This window comes from Aspergillus tubingensis (genome assembly GCF_013340325.1).
Source record: "Aspergillus tubingensis WU-2223L DNA, scaffold_8, whole genome shotgun sequence".
Lineage (NCBI taxonomy): Eukaryota > Fungi > Ascomycota > Eurotiomycetes > Eurotiales > Aspergillaceae > Aspergillus > Aspergillus tubingensis.
Genome location: NW_023336282.1, coordinates 4,922,419 through 4,942,137, shown reverse-complemented (window position 1 = coordinate 4,942,137; position 19,719 = coordinate 4,922,419). Strand labels below are relative to the sequence as shown.

The 19,719-nt window shown below is 51.7% G+C and overlaps 7 protein-coding genes across 7 annotated transcripts; 3 read left to right on the top strand and 4 right to left on the bottom strand.

Annotated features, from left to right (window-relative positions):
* Positions 1-404: 404 nt before the first annotated feature.
* On the top strand, positions 405-1,756 carry AtWU_07920 (uncharacterized protein; the record flags this gene model as incomplete). The annotated part of the gene is made up of 5 exons (XM_035503029.1): positions 405-409; positions 558-762; positions 1,228-1,270; positions 1,349-1,562; positions 1,648-1,756. The coding sequence occupies 5 exons, from the start codon at positions 405-407 to the stop codon at positions 1,754-1,756; spliced, it is 576 nt and encodes a 191-aa protein (XP_035358922.1).
* Positions 1,757-4,135: 2,379 nt separating this feature from the next.
* Positions 4,136-7,019, bottom strand: pldA (putative phospholipase PldA; the record flags this gene model as incomplete). Its single annotated transcript, XM_035503028.1, has 8 exons — positions 4,136-4,150; positions 4,230-4,775; positions 4,828-5,288; positions 5,335-5,595; positions 5,644-6,265; positions 6,314-6,466; positions 6,523-6,914; positions 6,971-7,019. The coding sequence occupies 8 exons, from the start codon at positions 7,017-7,019 to the stop codon at positions 4,136-4,138; spliced, it is 2,499 nt and encodes an 832-aa protein (XP_035358921.1).
* A 735-nt stretch (positions 7,020-7,754) lies between these two features.
* On the top strand, positions 7,755-9,532 carry AtWU_07918 (DUF890 domain protein; the record flags this gene model as incomplete). Its single annotated transcript, XM_035503027.1, has 10 exons — positions 7,755-7,834; positions 7,900-7,947; positions 8,003-8,078; positions 8,133-8,143; positions 8,205-8,303; positions 8,356-8,429; positions 8,476-8,608; positions 8,658-8,748; positions 8,797-9,060; positions 9,119-9,532. 10 exons carry the CDS (start codon positions 7,755-7,757, stop codon positions 9,530-9,532), a joined length of 1,290 nt encoding a protein of 429 aa, XP_035358920.1.
* A 201-nt stretch (positions 9,533-9,733) lies between these two features.
* Positions 9,734-12,625, bottom strand: AtWU_07917 (tetratricopeptide repeat domain protein; the record flags this gene model as incomplete). Its single annotated transcript, XM_035503026.1, has 1 exon — positions 9,734-12,625. The coding sequence occupies one exon, from the start codon at positions 12,623-12,625 to the stop codon at positions 9,734-9,736; it is 2,892 nt and encodes a 963-aa protein (XP_035358919.1).
* An 816-nt stretch (positions 12,626-13,441) lies between these two features.
* AtWU_07916 (putative APSES transcription factor (MbpA)) lies at positions 13,442-16,242 on the bottom strand (the record flags this gene model as incomplete). Its single annotated transcript, XM_035503025.1, has 3 exons — positions 13,442-14,127; positions 14,175-15,870; positions 15,940-16,242. The coding sequence occupies 3 exons, from the start codon at positions 16,240-16,242 to the stop codon at positions 13,442-13,444; spliced, it is 2,685 nt and encodes an 894-aa protein (XP_035358918.1).
* Positions 16,243-16,930: 688 nt separating this feature from the next.
* Positions 16,931-17,947, top strand: AtWU_07915 (uncharacterized protein; the record flags this gene model as incomplete). The annotated part of the gene is made up of 1 exon (XM_035503024.1): positions 16,931-17,947. The coding sequence occupies one exon, from the start codon at positions 16,931-16,933 to the stop codon at positions 17,945-17,947; it is 1,017 nt and encodes a 338-aa protein (XP_035358917.1).
* A 109-nt stretch (positions 17,948-18,056) lies between these two features.
* Positions 18,057-18,896, bottom strand: AtWU_07914 (uncharacterized protein; the record flags this gene model as incomplete). Its single annotated transcript, XM_035503023.1, has 1 exon — positions 18,057-18,896. The coding sequence occupies one exon, from the start codon at positions 18,894-18,896 to the stop codon at positions 18,057-18,059; it is 840 nt and encodes a 279-aa protein (XP_035358916.1).
* Positions 18,897-19,719: the final 823 nt, after the last annotated feature.

Genomic DNA, 19,719 nt, shown 5'->3' with positions numbered 1-19,719 from the left:
CTGCACGCCAAAGTCGCAGCGCACCGCAGGGCTGGAACCAGCTCAGCCCCCAAACGGAAGCGCATGAATCGGGAATGGGGGTCCAGATCCAGAGTCCAGGCATTCCCGGGTCGAACTTCCAGCTCCTTCCTGGGGAAATCCTAATTTTAGGGGCGAAAGCTTAAAGATGCGAGCGCAGAAGAGAAAAAGCAACACACCCAAGGGCAAATAAAAAGGGAAAAAGTAATTAAGGAATAAGCGGCTGTCGCCTACAGTTCCGCACCCACTTGGTTGGGTCCACTGGCGGCGATATATCACTTCCATCATCTCCTTCTAGACTAGGTTCCTGGATTAGCTTGTGTCGCGCTTTCCCAGACCCAGATTTGCGGTTTGACTAGGATAGGAGATGAGCTGTGATCGTGAGGATGATGTAGGTGGTCGTGTGCTTTCTTTTGCCTTTTCGGGGTCCGGCACTCACCCATGGATCTCTTTCTCTCTCTCTCTCTTTCACGGCGTAAAGAGAGGGCTGCTCTTTTTCCTACTATAATTTACTAACTACTTAATACCTTTTCTGACAGCTTATTCCCCGAATTCTCCTCATCTGCACACCCTCGTTCCTGCTACCAACCTCCCCCATATTTCTGTTTTTGTCCATCACATTCTCCTTTCACATCGCTGGATCCTTTCCTCTCCTCACAACACCCTCTTCCCTGTCGCTTGTTATCCATCACTCAACTCTCTGTCGCTTTCTCCACTCAATTAATGACCCGTCGACAGCCTCGGGTACTTGCAGTTCGATTCCCTGCCGACGGCAAGAGCCATTCCATGCAGCAGACCTGCTTCTAGTCTGGACCTCGTACAGCTGCTGGGACCTTCTCTGAACAACGGTCAATCCGAAGCAATGCACCCATCGCATCACTAAAAAGGAGATGTCTCATGCGCTGGTCCAATTTGAAACCTCGTCCTCTATATAAAGCTATGGCGACGCATCCCAAACGTCCTTTGTCTTTCATCCACCATCAACAACTACATCCTTCTTCCCTTCATCCTTCTCTTCCTTGACTCTCAGACAACTCTCTGTCGTCTTCCTCAGTTCAGGTCTTCCATTGTGTCCTGCATCTACACACTCAGGGACAACAAGGCCGTCTACTTTGCATTGCAACTTGAGAAGTTCCAGGACTTTTCATCCCTTCGGCTTCCAATACTTGACTATCGAGAATTATCTCGTATCACTGCAATTTTGCGCAGCTTACGCATAATTCTACATCCACCATTTCTGAGACAGAATTGAGTATGTGAAGGATCCTCATTATAACGTCCAGTTCCTGGCAACGCGCAAATTGGAAGGATGTTAACATGCTGCAAATAGCGACGAAATGGCCAACCAATGCTCAGGTCACGTTTTCGTCATCGTGCAGGCGACAAACGGGAATATCCTTACCTGGCGATGCTCTGACTGCAACTCCGGTCCGTTTGTCGCCATTTGGCGCTGCAAGATCTGTAACCACTGTCGCTGCAACTCCTGCCACACCGCCAAAGGCTAAGAAGAATCACGTCACGCATGCTTTTTTGCCTCTTAATCGGTAAGTGTGCAAGTGGCCTGACTGCGATTTGTTTGTGGAAGGCTGTGCACCAGTTGTGAAACTATAAGCTAACCTCTGTTCCTAGTTTGATTCGTACATTTCCTGGAACTTCGAAAAAGCCTTCTGCAGCACTCCTCGCGCCATACCTGCCGAAAGCCTATCAGCCTTTTATTGCGCGACTTGACTTTAATTAATTTTCCCATTTCGTTTGCTTCTCCATTTGGTTCGGTTTCTCCTGCAACTCGTTAAAAATTTTTTTTCCTCCATCTCTGCGGCATACTGCGCATTGTCCCCTCGGTTTGTTGGCGTTCCAGATCGGAGTAGGGTCGACGGAAGAGCGCCTCTGCTTTGTGGCCTGGCCCAATCGGATATCTTCCTATTCGGGCCAGATCTCAATCGATCAACATCAAGCTGTGGCTACCTGGTTGTGATTTGATACCACTCGATGTCTCGCGACCAAAGGAGATGCGTCTGAGCCTGTAACTGCAAACGCGGTGCAAGCAGTGTTTCCCCCCATTCTCCACCACTAGTATCGTTCTCTCCACTCGTTTTCCGCCCCCTTTCGTGCTTTTGCCATCGATTCTTATGTTGCTTTCCCGACGAAAAGTCCCAAAAGTCCTTCTGATGCTGAGCCACGGCCGGAATTTCATATGTCCACGATCTACTTTCGCCACAAAAAGCAGCATCGCTCTGGTGTTCAGGGTTCCGAAACAAACGGTCTGTTGGTGATTCAATTCCAATGCCGGCGCCTCCTTTCAGAGAGCCTTGCATTCCTTGTCTTATTACACTCGGCCCTTTCTTTTTCTATTTGTTTTTTGGAATATCTTTTTCTGTGCGATAGAGATGACTTATAGATCCTTATCAGGAATACAATGCGGCAACGCAAATTTAATGGCATTTGGAACTCCCTTCACAATTCCGTAGACACATTCCCTTTCCTTGGCAAATTCCAAATACGCTAAAAATGACATGACACACGAAGATCCCCAGACATAAAATAACTAACATACTTTACGATAAACAAACTATCTATTTGACCCAAATTAAATTTTATCCCCGTCAATAATTTCCCCACTAATAATAATGACAATTCCTTAATGACAAGCAAAAGTGGGCCGCCGCGCCCCGGCCTCCTTCCGACCCGCAAAAATAGGGAAAAGATGAGCCACACCCACCAAACACCAAACAGGAAATTTGCACTTTAAGTCCAACCAACTCAACAACTAGACTACCCCAGTCAGCTTAACTTACCAGATCGGGTGAGTTGCATGATGTATCGGAAGTCAATTCGAAAAAGAAAATAAGTAAAATTAATAAGAAAAAGGAAAGAAAAAAAATAAAGATTACTTGAAGATATAGTTGATTAGTTTGTTAGTAGTTTGACTAGTTAATAAATAAATACTACCTAACCTACGGATAGTAGTTACTACTCTACAGTTACTTAGATGAGTTTAGTTAGTAAGTAGAAGTCGTGGTGTGTAAAGCGTCGTCTACTTTTTCTCTTTTAGGGTTTTATTTTATTTTCAATCATTATTTTACTACCGAATCATCTACATACATACATACTCTAAGTAGTACTAGGTACTCATTACCAGGAAACATAACCGGGGCTATCTATCCATCTATGTGTCTGTCTGTCTGTCATGCATGCGCAACGTATGTATGTATGAAATAAATATGTATCATGTAAATGTACTAAGTATTGAAGGGGAAATAAGTGATGCTTGCTTGCTTGCCTGCTTATTTGCTTACCAGGTAACTACTGTAAGCCCTGCAACTAAAGTATGTGAGATGTCAAATCCCGAATACCAAAGTGGGTAATAGGGCGTGAGAAGGAGAGGGAGGAGGGGGGAGGGTGTGGTTCCGGATAAAACATCCCTTGCAATTAGAGTTCAGGAAAATCCCTGGATAACATGTACGTAGGTAGGTAGGTATGGATGATTTATCCATTTTTACTTGATTCACGGGGGTAAGATACTTGGGATAGACATGCTTGAGATGTATGTATGTATGAACTGTACTTGGTTGCTGGTCTTAGGTGTGCGTGTGTGTGTGTGCGTGTATCTCTTTCACTTCTTCGGTCTTTCGGTCTCTCTTCTCTCTCCCTTCTCCTTCACCCATTACTACCACTACTACCCCTTGCGTGGAAGGTTCATGTACTCCGCATCGCAGGTAAACTTTCATTGCTTACTTTGCTTACTATTCCCGGAGGGGTGGGTTGAGTTGGGCACTATGGATCATTAGAATTTAAGTAAGATGGATTTAGGATTATGAAATGGATGGATGGACCATGGGCTTGGGATGGGGATGGGGATGAGACGGGATGGAATGGCAGGAGGGTCTGGCTGATCCGTGGTGTGGGCACGGGCCCTTTCGGGGTGGAGGTTAGTCTAGTCTCTACGTAGGTAATCTTCTAGACGGTTCGTTTTTCTCCTTTTCTTTGCTCCTCGAGGTTTAGTCTGTGGCGTCGGTGGCGGGTATGATAATGGTATGTACTATTAGGCACTAGGTATGTAAAGCAAGTACAACCTGTCGATTAACAATTGGTACTCCGTGCTGGGGGCAAATGTTGCTTAGGTGTAGATACTCTGTAGATGAGATTTGTGATACGTTAGTTCATGTTTCACACATAAATCGGTAGGTAGGTAGGTAGGTAGGTAGTATCACCTCTGTGATCTGATTCACCGCCAATCCAGGTTCGGCCATGTTGGCATCCTTCAAGAACTCCAGTGGCATCCAGACCAGATGGCCCTTGATTTTATCCAGCTTCTCGCGGATTTCATTGACCGGCTGGAAGGGATCAAACAAGTGACCTTGCTTGATGCCGCGAGGACAGATTCGGTCGTAGTCGTCGAAAGTGCGGACGTTGTCGTCGGGGTCGGCGCGGAATAGCATGCGGTACATGTCGGTGTTAACGGTGGCACGGCCGGTCCACATCTCCCAGAGCTCGTCGCTCATAGGATCAGTGACGAAGTCGTCTTCAGGTCCCTCGAGGATGTGGTTCATGCACATGTAGGGGGGCTTTGCATTCGGGTCTTCAGAAGCGTCATAGTTCTGAGCGGGCAGCAGGCCAAGGTGCTCCCGCCAGAGCTGGCGACGGAGGGTGGCAGCAACACGGGCGGCCTTGTACGGTTTACCATCCATGGTGCTGCCGATGAAGTCTTGGTCTTCGACAACAATAGCAAGCTCGCTGTCATGGTAACCAAGTTGGGACTGCTATCGGTCAGCATCGCGTTTATGGAGGTTCAGGTATTGGGGGATATACTCTGTCGTTGATGTTGGCACTTCCACAAATGACGACTCGGTCATCGACAATGCACACCTTCCCATGCACGTAGAGCTCTTCCTGGATAAAGTTCTCCTTCTCGTCCTCGGGGTTGCCCTCCCACGGCTCATCGGACATCTTGCCGCCATTGAGCATGGTGGTGTGGGCGACGGAGTCGCTACCCTTGAGGCCCTCCAGCTCCTTGTGACGCTCATGCTGCTCCTCGTACTTGCGCAGCCGTGCGAGACGAACCTCCTTCTCCTGTTGTGCGTTGTCATACCCCACTTCATGCTTGTCGCCCTCTTTGCCGATAGCCGGGTGGACACTGTCACTCATGATAGACTCGGCAATGCCACGCTGAACATCGTTGTAAGTCACCCCCGCCTCGGACTCCAACTTGACAAGAGCAGGGGTCTTGTTGATGCGATCGTATGCGCGCAAGTTGAACAGGAAAACGTGTTCTAGCTACGTCAGCTTGCGTCTGGTACGGACGGAAGTTCACCTTACCTCTGGGATTCACGCCTTGGGCGGAAATCTGGCCGAAGATGGAGTGTTCACCGCGCAAGATCGACTTGTACTGGTAGTCCATGATGGCGCGGGTGCCTGTCGCTTCATTCTGGCGGAGGTCTCCCGCAAATCCAGGGATGGCGGGAATCACGATGATCACTCTGAACTTTCTTCCCTCCTTGGCAGCTCTGACAACGGCCTCGACGATGGATTGACCAATGGTGTTGAGAATGGGCGCCTGTTTGTCTCCCGTGGCAGTGACTTGATGGGGTTAGCAGTTGGTGCAGTGCTCAGGGTGAACAATCTTACTGAAGAATTGATTCTCAATGTAGACATAGTGCTGAGCCTGACTGATGATCTCCTTGTAAGCATTTTGGATGCTATGTTCCGTCAAAATTCCACTGCTCCAGTCGGCGCTACTTCGTACGATCTGCGCCCGTGCAAAGCCTTGCTGGCCGAGCGGCTTCGTGTCGAGAGGCGTAAGAGGGTGCTGCAGGTACTCGCCGCACGGGAACTTCGGACGCTGAACGGCAACCAGATCTTCGTCGTCCCCAGTACGACCCTCCAGCATCAGCCAGTCCACACTGTCGTCCCGTTTGTACTTGTCCCGCTTGATGAAGTTCCACCGCAGGACGAAGTGCTCTGCGATGTCATACACACAGTCACCCATCACACCCATGGCGACGTCGTGCCAAGGCATTCGACCATACTCAGCCTTGCTAAGCTCGTTGGCCTGCCAGTCGCCCACGCTCTGGAAATCCATGATGCGGTTGTTGTTAAACTCCTGTCCGGGGAAGACCTCGTTCCGCAAGTTCGAGGGGTGGACGTCGGCCAGGGGATGCTGATGAGCGTCCCATCTTCCGAAACACAAATCAATACCTCCAATGAACGCCAATGCGTAGTCGATGACAATGAATTTCTCGTGATGCGCCTGATGAAGTTAGCACGCGCTGCCGGCTGCTTTTGGACTTAAACTCACCCAGTACAAGGTCATGTCAGCTGCATTCTCGAAGATGTTATGATCCGGATGGCGCAGGACTTTGATGTTTCCGTAACCAGGGCTTCCTTCGGGACAGAGATTGCGAAGCGCGTGCTTGGTATGAGCGGAGTTGCAAGTCAATGCTTGGTTGACCTAGTCCGAATCCTTTTAGCAACCCCATTCGCGAGGCGAAAGACGTCCTGACTAACCTCCTTGTACACAATCACGTAGATTTTGACGCCCGCCTCGGCGCGACGCTTGAGAATCTGATCCAACCGCCATTCTTGGGCCATGAACGGGGGTCTCCGGAGGAACAATTCAGGAGACAACCACCAATCGGCAATGTAGATGGTCTCTTTGGCCTCCTCTAGAGCCATTGAGACGGCCCACAAGTAGTCCAGAGCATCGACATACCACTTGACCTTGTTACCCTCACGGATGGGCGCGAACGACTTGAAGCGGTGGGATTCGGAGATCGCAGTTCGTTTCGCATCGGTAGCCTTCTCGTGCGCTTCATCATGGCGATGGTTGGGGTTGACAATGTTGAAGAACTTGCCGACTTTGTGCTTGAGGTGGAAAGCCTTCTCCTCGATGTGGGTTTCTGTCGGGAGGGAGGGCGGTTAGTGGGATTCAAAGCAGTGGAGACAAGAATGACACCTTTGAATTGCTCCTCCAAGTTCTCGATCTTATGCTTAAACTTGTCCATGATGGCGGGCGTAACCAGATCGATAGCCTCAGGGAGAGAATGAGGGACTTGGGGAGAAGAGGAGGGGAAGCAGAACAATTGTTGGAGCAGTCGCCCTGTAGGGACGGAAAATGAGGGGGAGGGAAGAAAGCCGGGCTCCACCACACGAGGCCGATGGAGCTAGAAAGTATCGGTTGCGATGCTGCCTGGAACCGCTGAATGAATTAATGTTTCAGATCGGCGGATCGGCGGGGGTCAGATCCAGAGGTCAGAGCAGCCGCCGTGCAAGAAAAACCAGTTTCCACTTTCCAAAGATGCATTGGAGAGGAGGAAGAGTACATAGTAGTAGTTTAGATCGAGCAGTAGATTTGGCAGATGAAATCCAACGCGAGCATGACATCACTGCCTGAGTGCCTGAGTGAATTTCCCCCTCTTCTTCCCAGCCTTATCGCCTCAGGCACGGTACGTCGTCACTCATTACGGAATACCAGCCATTTCCATTCAGCCTTCCGTGATCTTGTCTCTTCCCTGTTTTCAGCCAACGCCGTCTCGGAGACTCCGTCTGGGCATTCTTCTCGAAAGCAAGCGATAGGTCGCCCAGCGATAGCGTGCTTCTACCGTATCGGGGGAGGATTTCCGGTACGCTCCACCCGCTGCCATTGGTTGTGTCCAGCACCACACAGTCCACTGTGCACGATGCCCGTCCCTGACCAGTGGCACAAGGCACTAACTTTCTCACCTCTAGTAGCACACACAATGAGGGCCTCACGCAATATCTACAAGGATGAGGTTGACTTCACGGCCCTTGCCTTGCAGTCTCCCGAGTTTGCAAAGTAGTCAGTTCCATCCGGTGCAACCTGTGTGTTCCTTTTTCATCTCCAACTCACTAAAACTTCTCCAGCTTGAAATCCAATGGGCAACTGGACTTTAGCGACCCGGACGCTGTTCGGTGGGTCGGAGACTAACCTGAATGGTAGCTGTAATTGCCACTGACACGCACTCAGTCAATTGACCAAGAGTCTGCTGCAACGCGACTTTGAGCTGAAAGTCGAGATTCCGGAGAATCGATTGTGTCCACCGGTACGTCTGCCAGCTGCCGATGTCCGTTCCTGCAGCTAACAAGGACACGTGCAGGTCCCGAATAGGTAAATGAATGGCCTGTCTATGGACTAGTTGCATGGTGTCATGCATCTAACCCCAGTATAGACTCAATTACATTCTATGGCTGCAAGACCTGCTCGACACCACTGGCGATGAATACCGTGATAACTATGACCCTGACCGAGAAGTCATTGGACTTGACATGTAAATCACCACTCCACCTTCGGAGAACTCGGTCACTAACCCACTAGTGTAGTGGGACAGGATGTTGCAGCATCTACCCCCTGCTAGGTTGTTCCATGCGACCTCATTGGCGCTTCGTCGCAACAGGTATGTTCACAGACTATACTGTTTGCGCACCCACTCACATACGCAGACATCGACAATGACAATATCCGAACATCGCGAGATACAGTCTCTGCGAACAAACTCGATTCTCGCATTGAGATCATCCAGACGGGTCCGAATGATGAGCTGATTCCATTAGACACGAAGCTCAATGTCGACAGGTAACTACAACCCCCACTCCTACTATCCTATACAATTAACCCAATATAGACTCGACTTCACCATGTGCAACCCCCCATTCTACGCCTCGCGCGATGAATTAATAGCTTCCGCAGAAGCCAAAGAGCGACCTCCCTTCACAGTAATACCAACCCTCTCCCACCTCCATCCTCCTCACTAACCCCAACAGGCCTGCACCGGCGCCGAAGTAGAAATGGTCACCACAGGCGGCGAAATCGCCTTCATCACACGCATGATTGAGGAAAGCCTGCACCTCCGCGAGCGAGTAATCTGGTACACCACCATGCTCGGCAAGCTAAGCAGCGTATCGGTCCTCATCGAGACGCTTCTCGAACACAAGAACAACAACTACGCCGTGACCGAATTCGTTCAGGGAAACAAGACCCGAAGATGGGCCATAGCCTGGTCATGGACCGATCTCCGTCCGACAGTCGTACGATCTATCCCTCTATATCCCATTCCCCCAAATATTAAACCTAACAACCATTTAGTCCATAGCCCGAGGCACCACCGCCATCCCCAAACACCTCCTCCCCTTCCCCTCAGAATACATCTTCACCACACAGTCCGAGTCCATCGACGAAATCAGCAGCAAAATAGACACCGAACTCTCCGCCCTGCATGTCCAATGGCTCTGGCGCAAGAACCTCGCCACAGGAGTGGGATTCGCCATGCAGAACGTGTGGTCTCGACAGGCGCGTCGCAAGATGCAGAACCCGGATGCGATGGCTGAGATGGGGGAGACTGACGAGACGAAGGCGGCGCTGGGGTTCAAGGTGCAGGTGAAGAAGGATGCGATTGATGAGAAGGGGGTGAGGGTTATTGTGCGATGGCTGAAGGGGAGTGATACGGTTTTGTTTGAGAGTTTCTGTGGGATGTTGAAGAGGAAGGTTGAGAGTACTTAGTTGTCTACAATTATAGATGCATAAATGCACCCTGAGTCTCTGCTAAAAATTAGAGTCTATCGAATGAAACAAACAAATGAACTCTCATAAATGATCTATGTATATGCTGCTTCTGCTCTCGCAACCACAATCACAATCAAGAAGAACAGTATAATACTTTTCTTTCAAACCATCCATCACATAACCAACCATCACCATCTACTAATTACTCCCCACCTCACTCTGCAACTCCTTCAACCTAGCCCACCCCTCACTATCCTCCCAAAACTCCTTGCCCTTACCCAGAATACCCCTAACCGCACTCCTAGCCTTAAACCTCCAATCCTTCGCGACCATCTCCTCCGTACCCTCGTTATCCATCGGACCAAACCGCGCATATCCATCGCGTACCAACCTCTCCGTCGCCCGCACAATCTCCATCCACCTCTTCTCATCAGCCATCTGGAATGCACCTTGCGATGCCGAAGCAACCGTCGCGCGCCACGCCTTCTCATGCGCCTCGAAGGCCATGCTCGGGCGTTCGCGGAACACCTCGACTCTCGCGACGAGGAGCCACAGCGGGGCGGAGTGGGTGATCAATGGCACGATGCTGGTATCGATGAGCGAGAGAATCTGGCCGGCGATGGTGCCGCTGCGGACGACCTTTGCAGTGGAGTCGTCGCCATCGATGGAGATGAGGAGGTCGGAGTAGTTGTATGCGGTGACGAGGTGGTCGACGAGGAGTCCTGTGATAGGGAGGTCGATGCACTTCTCGCCGTTCTTGGAGCCGTGGAGCTCGATCACGCGGCGTTGGGCGGTGATGACTTCGCGGAAGGGAGTGAAGGGCGGGGGGATGGAGGCTGCCACTGTGAGGACGTTATCCCAGATACGGACGTCGCTGTGTTTGAGTTGGGCGGCGCGTTGGAGGGCTGCTAGGGCTTCGCGCTTGCGTTTGTAGGGATCTTCGGGAGCGGGCTGGCTGGGGGTTTCTTCGTCTTCTTCGTCGTCGGCCTTGGTGGGGGCCTCGGTGATGGGGATGGGGAAGGGTTCGGTCGTCTCTGCGGGTTTGGGAGAGCGCAGGATCGCGGCAGCCAGGTTACTCCAGGCTTCGGCGTCGGTGTCTTCGAGTTGGACGGTGCGGGTGAAGGAATCGATGGCGTCATCCCATTTCTGGAGCTCTAGTTGCACGCAGCCGAGGGCGAACCAGGCGCCGTGGTTGAGACGGTTGATGTGGAGACTCTTGAGGTAGGCGTCTTCGGCTTTGTCGAGGGCTGGGGGCTTCAGGCTGAGGTAATGGCGGGCCAGGGAGCGCTGGGCGCGAGCGTATCTGTTGTTGGAGACTGCCCAGGCGCGCTCGTACATGGCTGGGTCGGTGTCGATGTCACCCAGGATGCAGAGGAGGCGGGGAGCATCGGCGGGGAGAGGGGTGAGTTCGGGTCCGTCGAACTTCTCGTTCTCGTCGTCGGGGTCCGTGCCGGTGGGTTGGTAGAGCTGTCTGCGGACGAGGTACTTGGCCTTGTCCTCCCGTTCAGTGGCGGCGTAGCAGAGAGCGGCCTCGGCCCACATCTGTAGACGCTCGTAGATGTCCAGAGCAGTGCGCAGACCTCCAAGGTTGACCCAGCGGGTGGCGAGCTCGGCCTCCAGGCTCCAGCGGGTGGAGAAGCTCAGGATCCAGATGTACTCCAGACGCTCCGCGGCGGAGGCGGATTCCGATTTCTCGGGTCGAGGAAGGAAAGTAGTGGGCTCGTCGACGGACGTGCCTGCTTGTTCATCGGAGGTGGCGGTGTCGGCGATGACCTGGTCGACCAGAGCTTGCATCTGCAGGACGGATCTCTCGACAGTTCTGGCTTTGTAGCCCTCGACTCGGCTGCGTACCAGCAGGGCCTGAGTGTAGATCTGCCAGTTCGAGCTGCCACCCTCGAGCACACGGGTCGCGTACGGCTGCGTTTCCTCTCGGGTGAGACCGTTCTCCGGTGCGGTGTTTGTGATGGCGGATGCGAAAGCGAGGAGGATAGCGGAGTCGACGGGGTCGAGCTTGGGCTGGTCGCCGGGATCGAGAGATGCCAGGGCAGGAGGGAGATTCGACTCCTCCTGGACGGTCACTTGTGTATCGTCGGATTTCTGACCATCGGGCTTGGTAAAGGAGATAGACTCGAGAAGAGTGTCATCATTGAGATCCAGCTTCTTGGGGACAGAGGGCTTGTCGTCCGATTCCGCGGCGGCATCGGCGCTCTTGGCCAGGATAACCAGCTGACTGATATCACGGTCCTGGAACTTGGTTCTCTTTCCGAGCTTACCAGTCAGAGCGAACTCGAACTTCCGTTCCGCGGCAGCCTGTTCGAGATCCTTTCTGGCCTTCGCATCAAAGCTGTGATGGGTATGGATGGTAGCCCTTTCGAGGAGGAACCGACCCTTCTCCTGTGCAGTGCACTTGTCGCTCAGAACAAGCTTTTCGAGCTCCTCCAAATCGGCATAGATGGAATCTTGCAGCGCGCCAGTGACTTCCGACAGCATCTTCTGGTGAAGGAAGTTGACACGGACCCTCACAGTCCTAGCCACCAACGGACCGTTTGTCACCAGGGCATCAGCATCCACCAGCAGAGCCTTTGCCACGGCGAACAGTTCCACATTAGGAGTGAGCTTGTAAGCGGCCTCACCGTCCACCGAGAGGTCCCGGATGACATGATCACGGACGGCGCGAAGGGCTGCCGCATCCGGCCGCAGACCAGCAGGAACAATAACATCAGCAGGGCTGAACTCCAACGGCGGACCAGTGACATTCGACTGCAAGAAACCGAACAGAGCGGCCAGACCGATATGGAGCAATTGAGAGCGCTGTTGCTCAGAGGTCAAGCCATCCACTGGTGTCTGGGCGAGAGCCTTTGCCTTTTCCGTCAAGAAAGTAGTGTAGGAGATTTCTTTGCGAGAGACACGGCCGAGGGCCTCCGAATCTGCTGCATCATGTCCGAAGACTGCCTTTGCGGAGGGCAGCTGCAAAAGGGGCACTATATCCGCATCTGCCAGGCGGATGGGGTCATATTGTTCCCGAAGCGCGGATGACTCGTCGAACAGGGTGTTCAGAGACGCGGGGTAAGTGACAGTAGCGTCGGCCATAATGATTGTCACGGGGTATCGTTGAATGCGTAAAGTGAAGAGCGAAAATAGCTGTGTGCTGCTGGTAATCAATGCGATCTTCCGACTAGGCTTCTATGCGACTGAATTAATAAGACGGCAAGAGACCCTCAAGTCGGGGTTTTTGGATGAATTGACAGGAACGATAGTCTCAGTATAACATGTCCTGTGCGTCCCTGTATGAGGATACTACCCCGCGAACCTGATGCCAGAGGAGAAACGTCCAAAGGAGCAACTGGGGAAGATTAAAGAAGGACTGAACCCGAGACCGCGAGAACCCCGCCATCCCGCTTGGTGCCTTTTTTGCACTTTTTTCTGCCGGTTTATCGATAAGCCATCGCCAGGCGGTGACGCCTTATACTGGGACGTGGCAGTATGCTATAACTGCAAGCAGCACTCTTCCCACCGCCATGGTTGCTATGGCCACGCACTTCTACACTCGCAAACGCACTATATGATCAATGGTCAATTTAGGCAGTAAGACCAGGAGATGATGATTGTATTCAATTGTACAGCTATTCATCTGTCGGATATATCGCCATCCGACTAGCCGTCAAAATCCATTATATGTGCCCTGGGGGTATCTGCAAATACAGACGTCAACGCGTTAAACATCCAAGCAAACATGCTCAAACACCGCAGCCCTGCCGTATAAACAATGCTCCTTGATTTACAAGAGCCAACCGGTAGCAACAATAAACAAGAATCGCTGTATCGCTCCCAAAAGCCTCCACGAATCAGGGGATTCGGACCAGGCATATGTACCATAACATTCCCTCATATCACGCCTAACAGAATTCACCAGTCCTGGCCACGATCTTTCATCAAGATCTCGATAGCCTCATCTTCCGGGACAGGGTTTTCATTCAATTCCTTGACACATTGTGTCAGCCCCTCAGCAGCTTCATCCACCTGTTCGGCAGTCCATCCCGTACAGGCCATGACCATGCGCCGGTAGTTCTGGCCCAAAACCACGTTTTTAGACTTCAGGCGCTCGACCTCATTTAATATATCCTCATTAAACTTTTGGTAACCCTCGACCTTTTGTTGTAGGGTTTCGGGTGTGGGGAGAGAGCGAAGGAAGGCCATCTGCTGCTCGGAGAATCCAGAGGCAGGGTCGAATGTTTCGGGGAAGATGGCCTCGAACTCGGCAATGTCGAGCCCGTGTTCTTTGTCGGCGTCCCCAATCGCGCACTTCTTCGACAAATCTAATGAATCGCCCTGGATCCCCTTCAGAATCACCAGCAGGTCATCAGAGGACTTTTCCAGGTTTTTAAACCGTCTGCTAAGCTCTATACGGTCGGACGATTTGGATTTGAGCTCATCGAGCTGTTTTTGTTCGATCTGTCGTGCTTTGGCCGACTCTCGAATCTTCGAGTGCCAGTGGTCGAACTTTTCTTGCTTCTTAGCCAGGTTGGAGGCCAAATCTCTGTCAAGACCACTCAATGTCTCTTGGATAATTGATGTGATTTGAGACACAGTCGCTATTAAAGTCAGTTTTGATACGCAACTTTCATCCACGAGCACTTACAATCCAATATTTCTTTCTTCGTCTTCTCCAGCTGGTCCATGAAGGAGTCACCCCCGTTCCCAGCTTGCTGCGACTGAGCGTTACCGTCAACCATGTCCACACCAACACCGTAATCTGCTGGTCGAAGACCTGTGTGATTCGGTATATGAGGATCAGCCCCGACTTCTAATAGTTGGGGAACAAGCACAGAACGTGCACGCCCAGCCAAGTTGAGGGCTGTATCTCCTTGGTCATCTCGGAGATTTACTATTTCAGAGATGAAACGCCCGAGCGTCATCACTTCACCAGCCTGTGATAATCCTTGCCCATTTTCCGTGGCACCATTCGGCGTTTGCCGGCTCAATGACGTACCGCCATGGCGGACTATGAATTCCAACAATGCTTCCAGGTAGTGTTTAGCAGAAACATGACCTCCACCACCGGTAGCAGCCATAACAGCGATGTGGTGAAGGATCGTTCTCCCGCTGTAATCGACCATGTCAATAGTTGGAGCCAGCACCTGCAGTAGACGCGGGAAACTCCTATAATCCAGGTTGTTCCTCGTTCCTACGGACTTTTGCAGTGCCGTTTCACCTGCACCGTTCAAACGGAAGATGCTAACTCCTTTCTCGACAAGTGCATAGACAAGAGGCATCCGAGCGAGCATCGCCGCCCAGTGTAGCGCATTGTTCCGATATTCGTCCAACGGAATTTCCAGATCCTCCCCAGTCAATTGCATCAAAGCTGGATGGCTGGAGAAATCGCGGGTCTTTTTGTCGAGGAACAATGTCATGATGAGCTTCATCTTTTGAAACCTCTCCGGGGTGGTGGCGGGCGGCAAAGGCTCAAACCCGCGCTTACTACCATCCACTATCGATGTTGAGACATCCATATCTTGGTAAAAGGAGTCATTCGGCTCAGTTGGTGTTGGTTCAGCCATGGAAGCCGCCGAGTGCTCGTAGGGCATCCCAAACGACGGCGCCTGGTGAGATGCAGACCGAACGCGCTTCCGCGGAGGTTCATTTGCCTCCTCATGGTCGAAGCTGGCACCGTCGTGCATAGCATAGCGCCCGTTGCTCTGGAAATTGTTCCCAAAACCACCATCAGACGTCACACTATACATGCTTTGTTGACTGTTCAGAGGTATGTGGGTATCTTGGCTGCTCATCTGGTGCGAAGGCTTTCGTATAACACTTGATCGCCTTTGATCAATTCCGCGAGCGGCAGGCGAGTCAAAGCGAGCCTTGCTCATGGCATTTACCGCCGTCGCAGCCGTGCGGGAGATGTTCTGGAAGAATGTGCCTTGTTGAGGTTGGCTCATGCCGCGGTTATCCATCCCACTGTACAGGCGTTTCCGTTGCGCAGCCATTGCTTGCTCCTTTGTCGGGGTGTCGAGTGAGTCCTGCGCCGTACCATTTGTGCCGCCCATATCGTATTCAAGAAGGGGTCGCAGCAATTCTTCGACGTGGTATTCACGGCAGAGCTCCACGCCCCTCTGGTAGTTGACCCAGGTTCCTTGGTATTTACCATACCCTCCTTGAACCTTCTCATGCTCGCCAGCTGCAATCTCTTTCTCTAGTGTCTTTGTCCTCCGCGCCTTGACCACACCGGCAACCTTGAGAATCTGCGTAGCATTGAGCCACGAGTCGGAGCGACGTTTCATCACAGCGACTCCGTTCACTTCCATTTCGTAGACGGAGACGTTAGAGTACACGGCCTGTCGACACATCAAAGCGAGTCAGTAACGTTTGAGGGATCGAAGATGCGCAGATGACGATAAACTGACCCTGTAAATCTGAGGCTTGAACTCTTCATGGTACATTATTGTCCCATATCCATTCATGTCCTCAAAACCTGCGAAACTTGACCGAGGGCCGTGCGGAAGGCCATTCGAGTAACCAAAGGACATCGACTGTTGCGACCCTTTCGGGGGAGGCGTAGCTCGAGGGGTGGAGGAGACCGACTGGGAGGCGTTGAAGGAGCCCATTTGCGATTGCGAAAATACCATGCCATTGGCGGAGCTCATGCTGCTCTGGGAGTAGGACATGGGTAAGCCTGGGCGAGCTGGGTGGTTGTTATTGGAAGCCATTGAAGGAACGGTGAATTAGCAGTGTTAGGGTGCCCGACCCAGACACCGACTCAAGGCTGGCTGCTCTGTCGAAGGAAAAAGTAAAAAAAGGTTAATGAATACGGATTGCAGGTACCACAAGCCAATAGCAGGGCCAGTTCAACAAGTGAACAGCATCATGACAGAATGAGAGAATCGCGAAAGCATGTGGGGAACTGCACCTATCCTGGGATCTACTGCTCCAGTCTGACTTGACCGGCCAGGCAATTCGGAACGTCGCGCGAAAAGAGAGAGGCGCGTGGCTAGCGCACCGACCGCGAAGGGATGAGACAAGTCAATGAGATTGATTCTGGCGAGGCAGTCAGGCCCTGAACGGCCCGGAGTAATTTTACAAGTAGTGCAAAAGCCACTCTATCTGCAGCTCTTTCAGGTAATCCTGTACAACATAGCCTTGCATGAAGAAAATGGGTAAAAGGAACGAGATGAATGAGTTGATTGAAGTCGCGGGGGCGTTCGTTATTCGCTCCGGTCGCGTTCGCGGCTAACCCGATTTCGCGTATCGCTGCCTCGAAAACATCTATTGCCTGTTTGGGTGCTTTATCTTCACCGCCTGCTGCTTCTGTCGGATAGCCTCGCGGTGCTGCGGAATCAACTCCGGGCTTGGAGAGGAATTGATTAGAAGATAGGTAAAGGCATACCATCAGACACCATGTCTGCCATCCAGATCCCTCCCGAAACATGGCGGCACCTTCTCCGCTCCTTACTCCGCGAATGCTCCTACCTTCCTGACCCCGTCGCCAGAGTTACATTTCATGCCCAGATCCTCCAACGATTCCGACGGTATACCCAGAAGAAAGAGACCGATCAACATCGACTTCTATTACTCCGGAAGTCAGCAACACACCAACTGTCCTTACTCAGACGAGCCAATGAGGGATATACAAAGCCACTGGAAAAGGTCTTGCAGCAGGCTTATGGCCGCAGAGGGCGACGGAGACAAGAGCTCATACAAGCATTGGTCACACCAGCGGACGCAGTGGACGCATTGAAGGCCGCGGATGCGCAGACAGTGGCACCAGAAGCGCCAGAGATGTTCGAGGATGGATGGCGGCCCCCTTCGGTCATGGTTGATCTGTTGAAAGCTCAGAATCGTAACTCGATGATCACGACGCTGAATGCCGGGTACTATACCAAGCAAGTCGAACCAGTGGTTCCCGCGGAGAATATCTGGGGGAAGCCGCTTGCTCCGTCTCGTCGCAGGAACATTCGGAGGAAATGGTACAATCAGACGCTACATAATCTGTTTCCACCACTGCCTGACTCGGAGCTCAAGGTGTTGGAGGGTCTTATGTCGGGGATTATACCATGGGCGCCACCCAACCGACGAAAGGCAGTTGGGACTTCTCCCACCCCTGAGTCTACTCTAGATGCTGGATTTCTGACAAAGGGACCGCAGAAGGGGGATACGTTCGAGAATTATGTAGACGGACGGCCCCATAACATCACCCGACGGTTCATGCAGAGGCTCTGGAAACGCATATCCTGTCTAGTTCCTCGCGTGAACTGGGATACTAGAAGCGGAAAGCCCGCATTCACCTGGGACGTACTCTACTCAGGACCTAAGTTGGCTCTGAAGTTAGACGAAAGCACGGCGTCTGAGCTCTTCGCAGGCATCGATGCCAATGGCAGGATAATCAAAGAACAACCAAAAGAAGCGTCAGGATGAATATTAATCACTCAGCATAATCAATCATGGAGTATGTGACAAAGGATACAACACACAATTCTCGAACAATTCCAAACAAGATGGACCGCAAACGAGCCGTCAGTCACAGTCACGAAAAGTGCACCTTCCCATATATGTCAACCCAGGGTCTCACATTGGGACCACACCACATCCTCCCATTAGCTACATTCTCAAGCTCGAAGCCATTCGGCCAGAGCTTCTCCATCTCAAGTCTAAAGGCGTCCTTCGACTCTCCATTTTTGATCCTCAACTTCTCAAAATACACATACGAGGCATAGAATACCGTCCCTGAGCTCCCGGCGGTAGGGCCCTTCTTCTTGAGAAACTCCCCAAACGAATTCGCATTCAGCCTCTTCGTACCCTGCGGGTACGCCGCCTTCGCAGCCTCTCTCATGAATCCCGCCTGCGTCACTCCGGTCTTACGCAAATGCGCCCGGATTTTCCTCCTCACCACATCGCACGTCTCAAAGACCTGCACACTCCCATCCTCATCTCCATCCAAGTGAACACCCGAAAGATCAACCGCAGCCGGACTCGCTGGCTGATTCTTCTTCGCCCTCTTCGGGGCACTTCCTGCCGCAGTTGCCGCAGGCTGAGTCTCAGCCAACGGCACGACAGGTCCTCCGCTCCAGCTGTCAAAAAACTTCAAGGCGTTCTTATACGTAGCAGAACGGGCGCCCTTGACGCCCTCCTGGCTCAAAAACTCAGAATATGACCGCGGAGACACGTTGATTGCGCGCTGGAACTCGCTAGCGCTCATCTGTCCTGAAGCGATGAAATCGCGTATCTCCTGCCGAATCTCGTCGCAGCTTTTCTGCGTATTTCCAGACGGTGATGCTGCTCCTGCCGCTGGCTGATTCTCTTTATCAGGGCCAGTAGCGATCGCAGGATCCATCATATCGATGGAGGTTCTCTTCTGGGCAGGCATATCGAATAGATAATTGTTCGACACGCTTGTAATAAGCTAATGTATATAACGCCTAGGTAATATATATAAGAGGCACAAAGAAACCCAAAATGAAGGACGAGTACTAAGTAGTCGAAATAGTAAATAGAAACACGCGCCGACGCGTCCACTGCAGTTCAGTGAGCAAATGGACGGATCAGGTCCATGAATCCCTGTTCAATAGTAGATGGCTGTACTCCGTAGAAACATCATACTACTCCGACGGGCAGTGGCATGAGTGGAGCGATATGCTCGTTCATAATTGGTCCGTCAATGGGGATGATCAACAGTCGGTGTTGAGGTATCACATCTTCTGTGTCAGGAGATAGTGGTATTTATTGAATTGACACCTCTATTATGAGGTTGAAGTGACGTTGATGTCTTGTTCAGTACTATGTGCAGGCTACTTAGCATGATGTACCTCTTCATTTCTGTGGTGGGTAGGTAGGGGCAACAGGTGGCAAATGATGATCGAAATATAAAGTACGTAGGTAGGGCAGAATGGATTGTAGCGGATTTAAGCATAGCATCGAGCAAGTCAATATGGAAGACTACTCACCACCCTCAAGCCTAGTAACTTGCAACGGAACCCGAAAACTACTAATAAGCAGGATAAAGAACCATTCAACAATAGAACATCGATTTGCGAGGCACACGCATACAATACTTAGCTCTGAACTCCCAAAACAATTGCGCCTTTTCCTACCTAGCGGATTGTAAATCGAATGTAAAAAGAAAAATCAGACCAGATCATAGTGCAAACCATCCATCAATCCATCACACATCACTTTACTACCATCTTGTC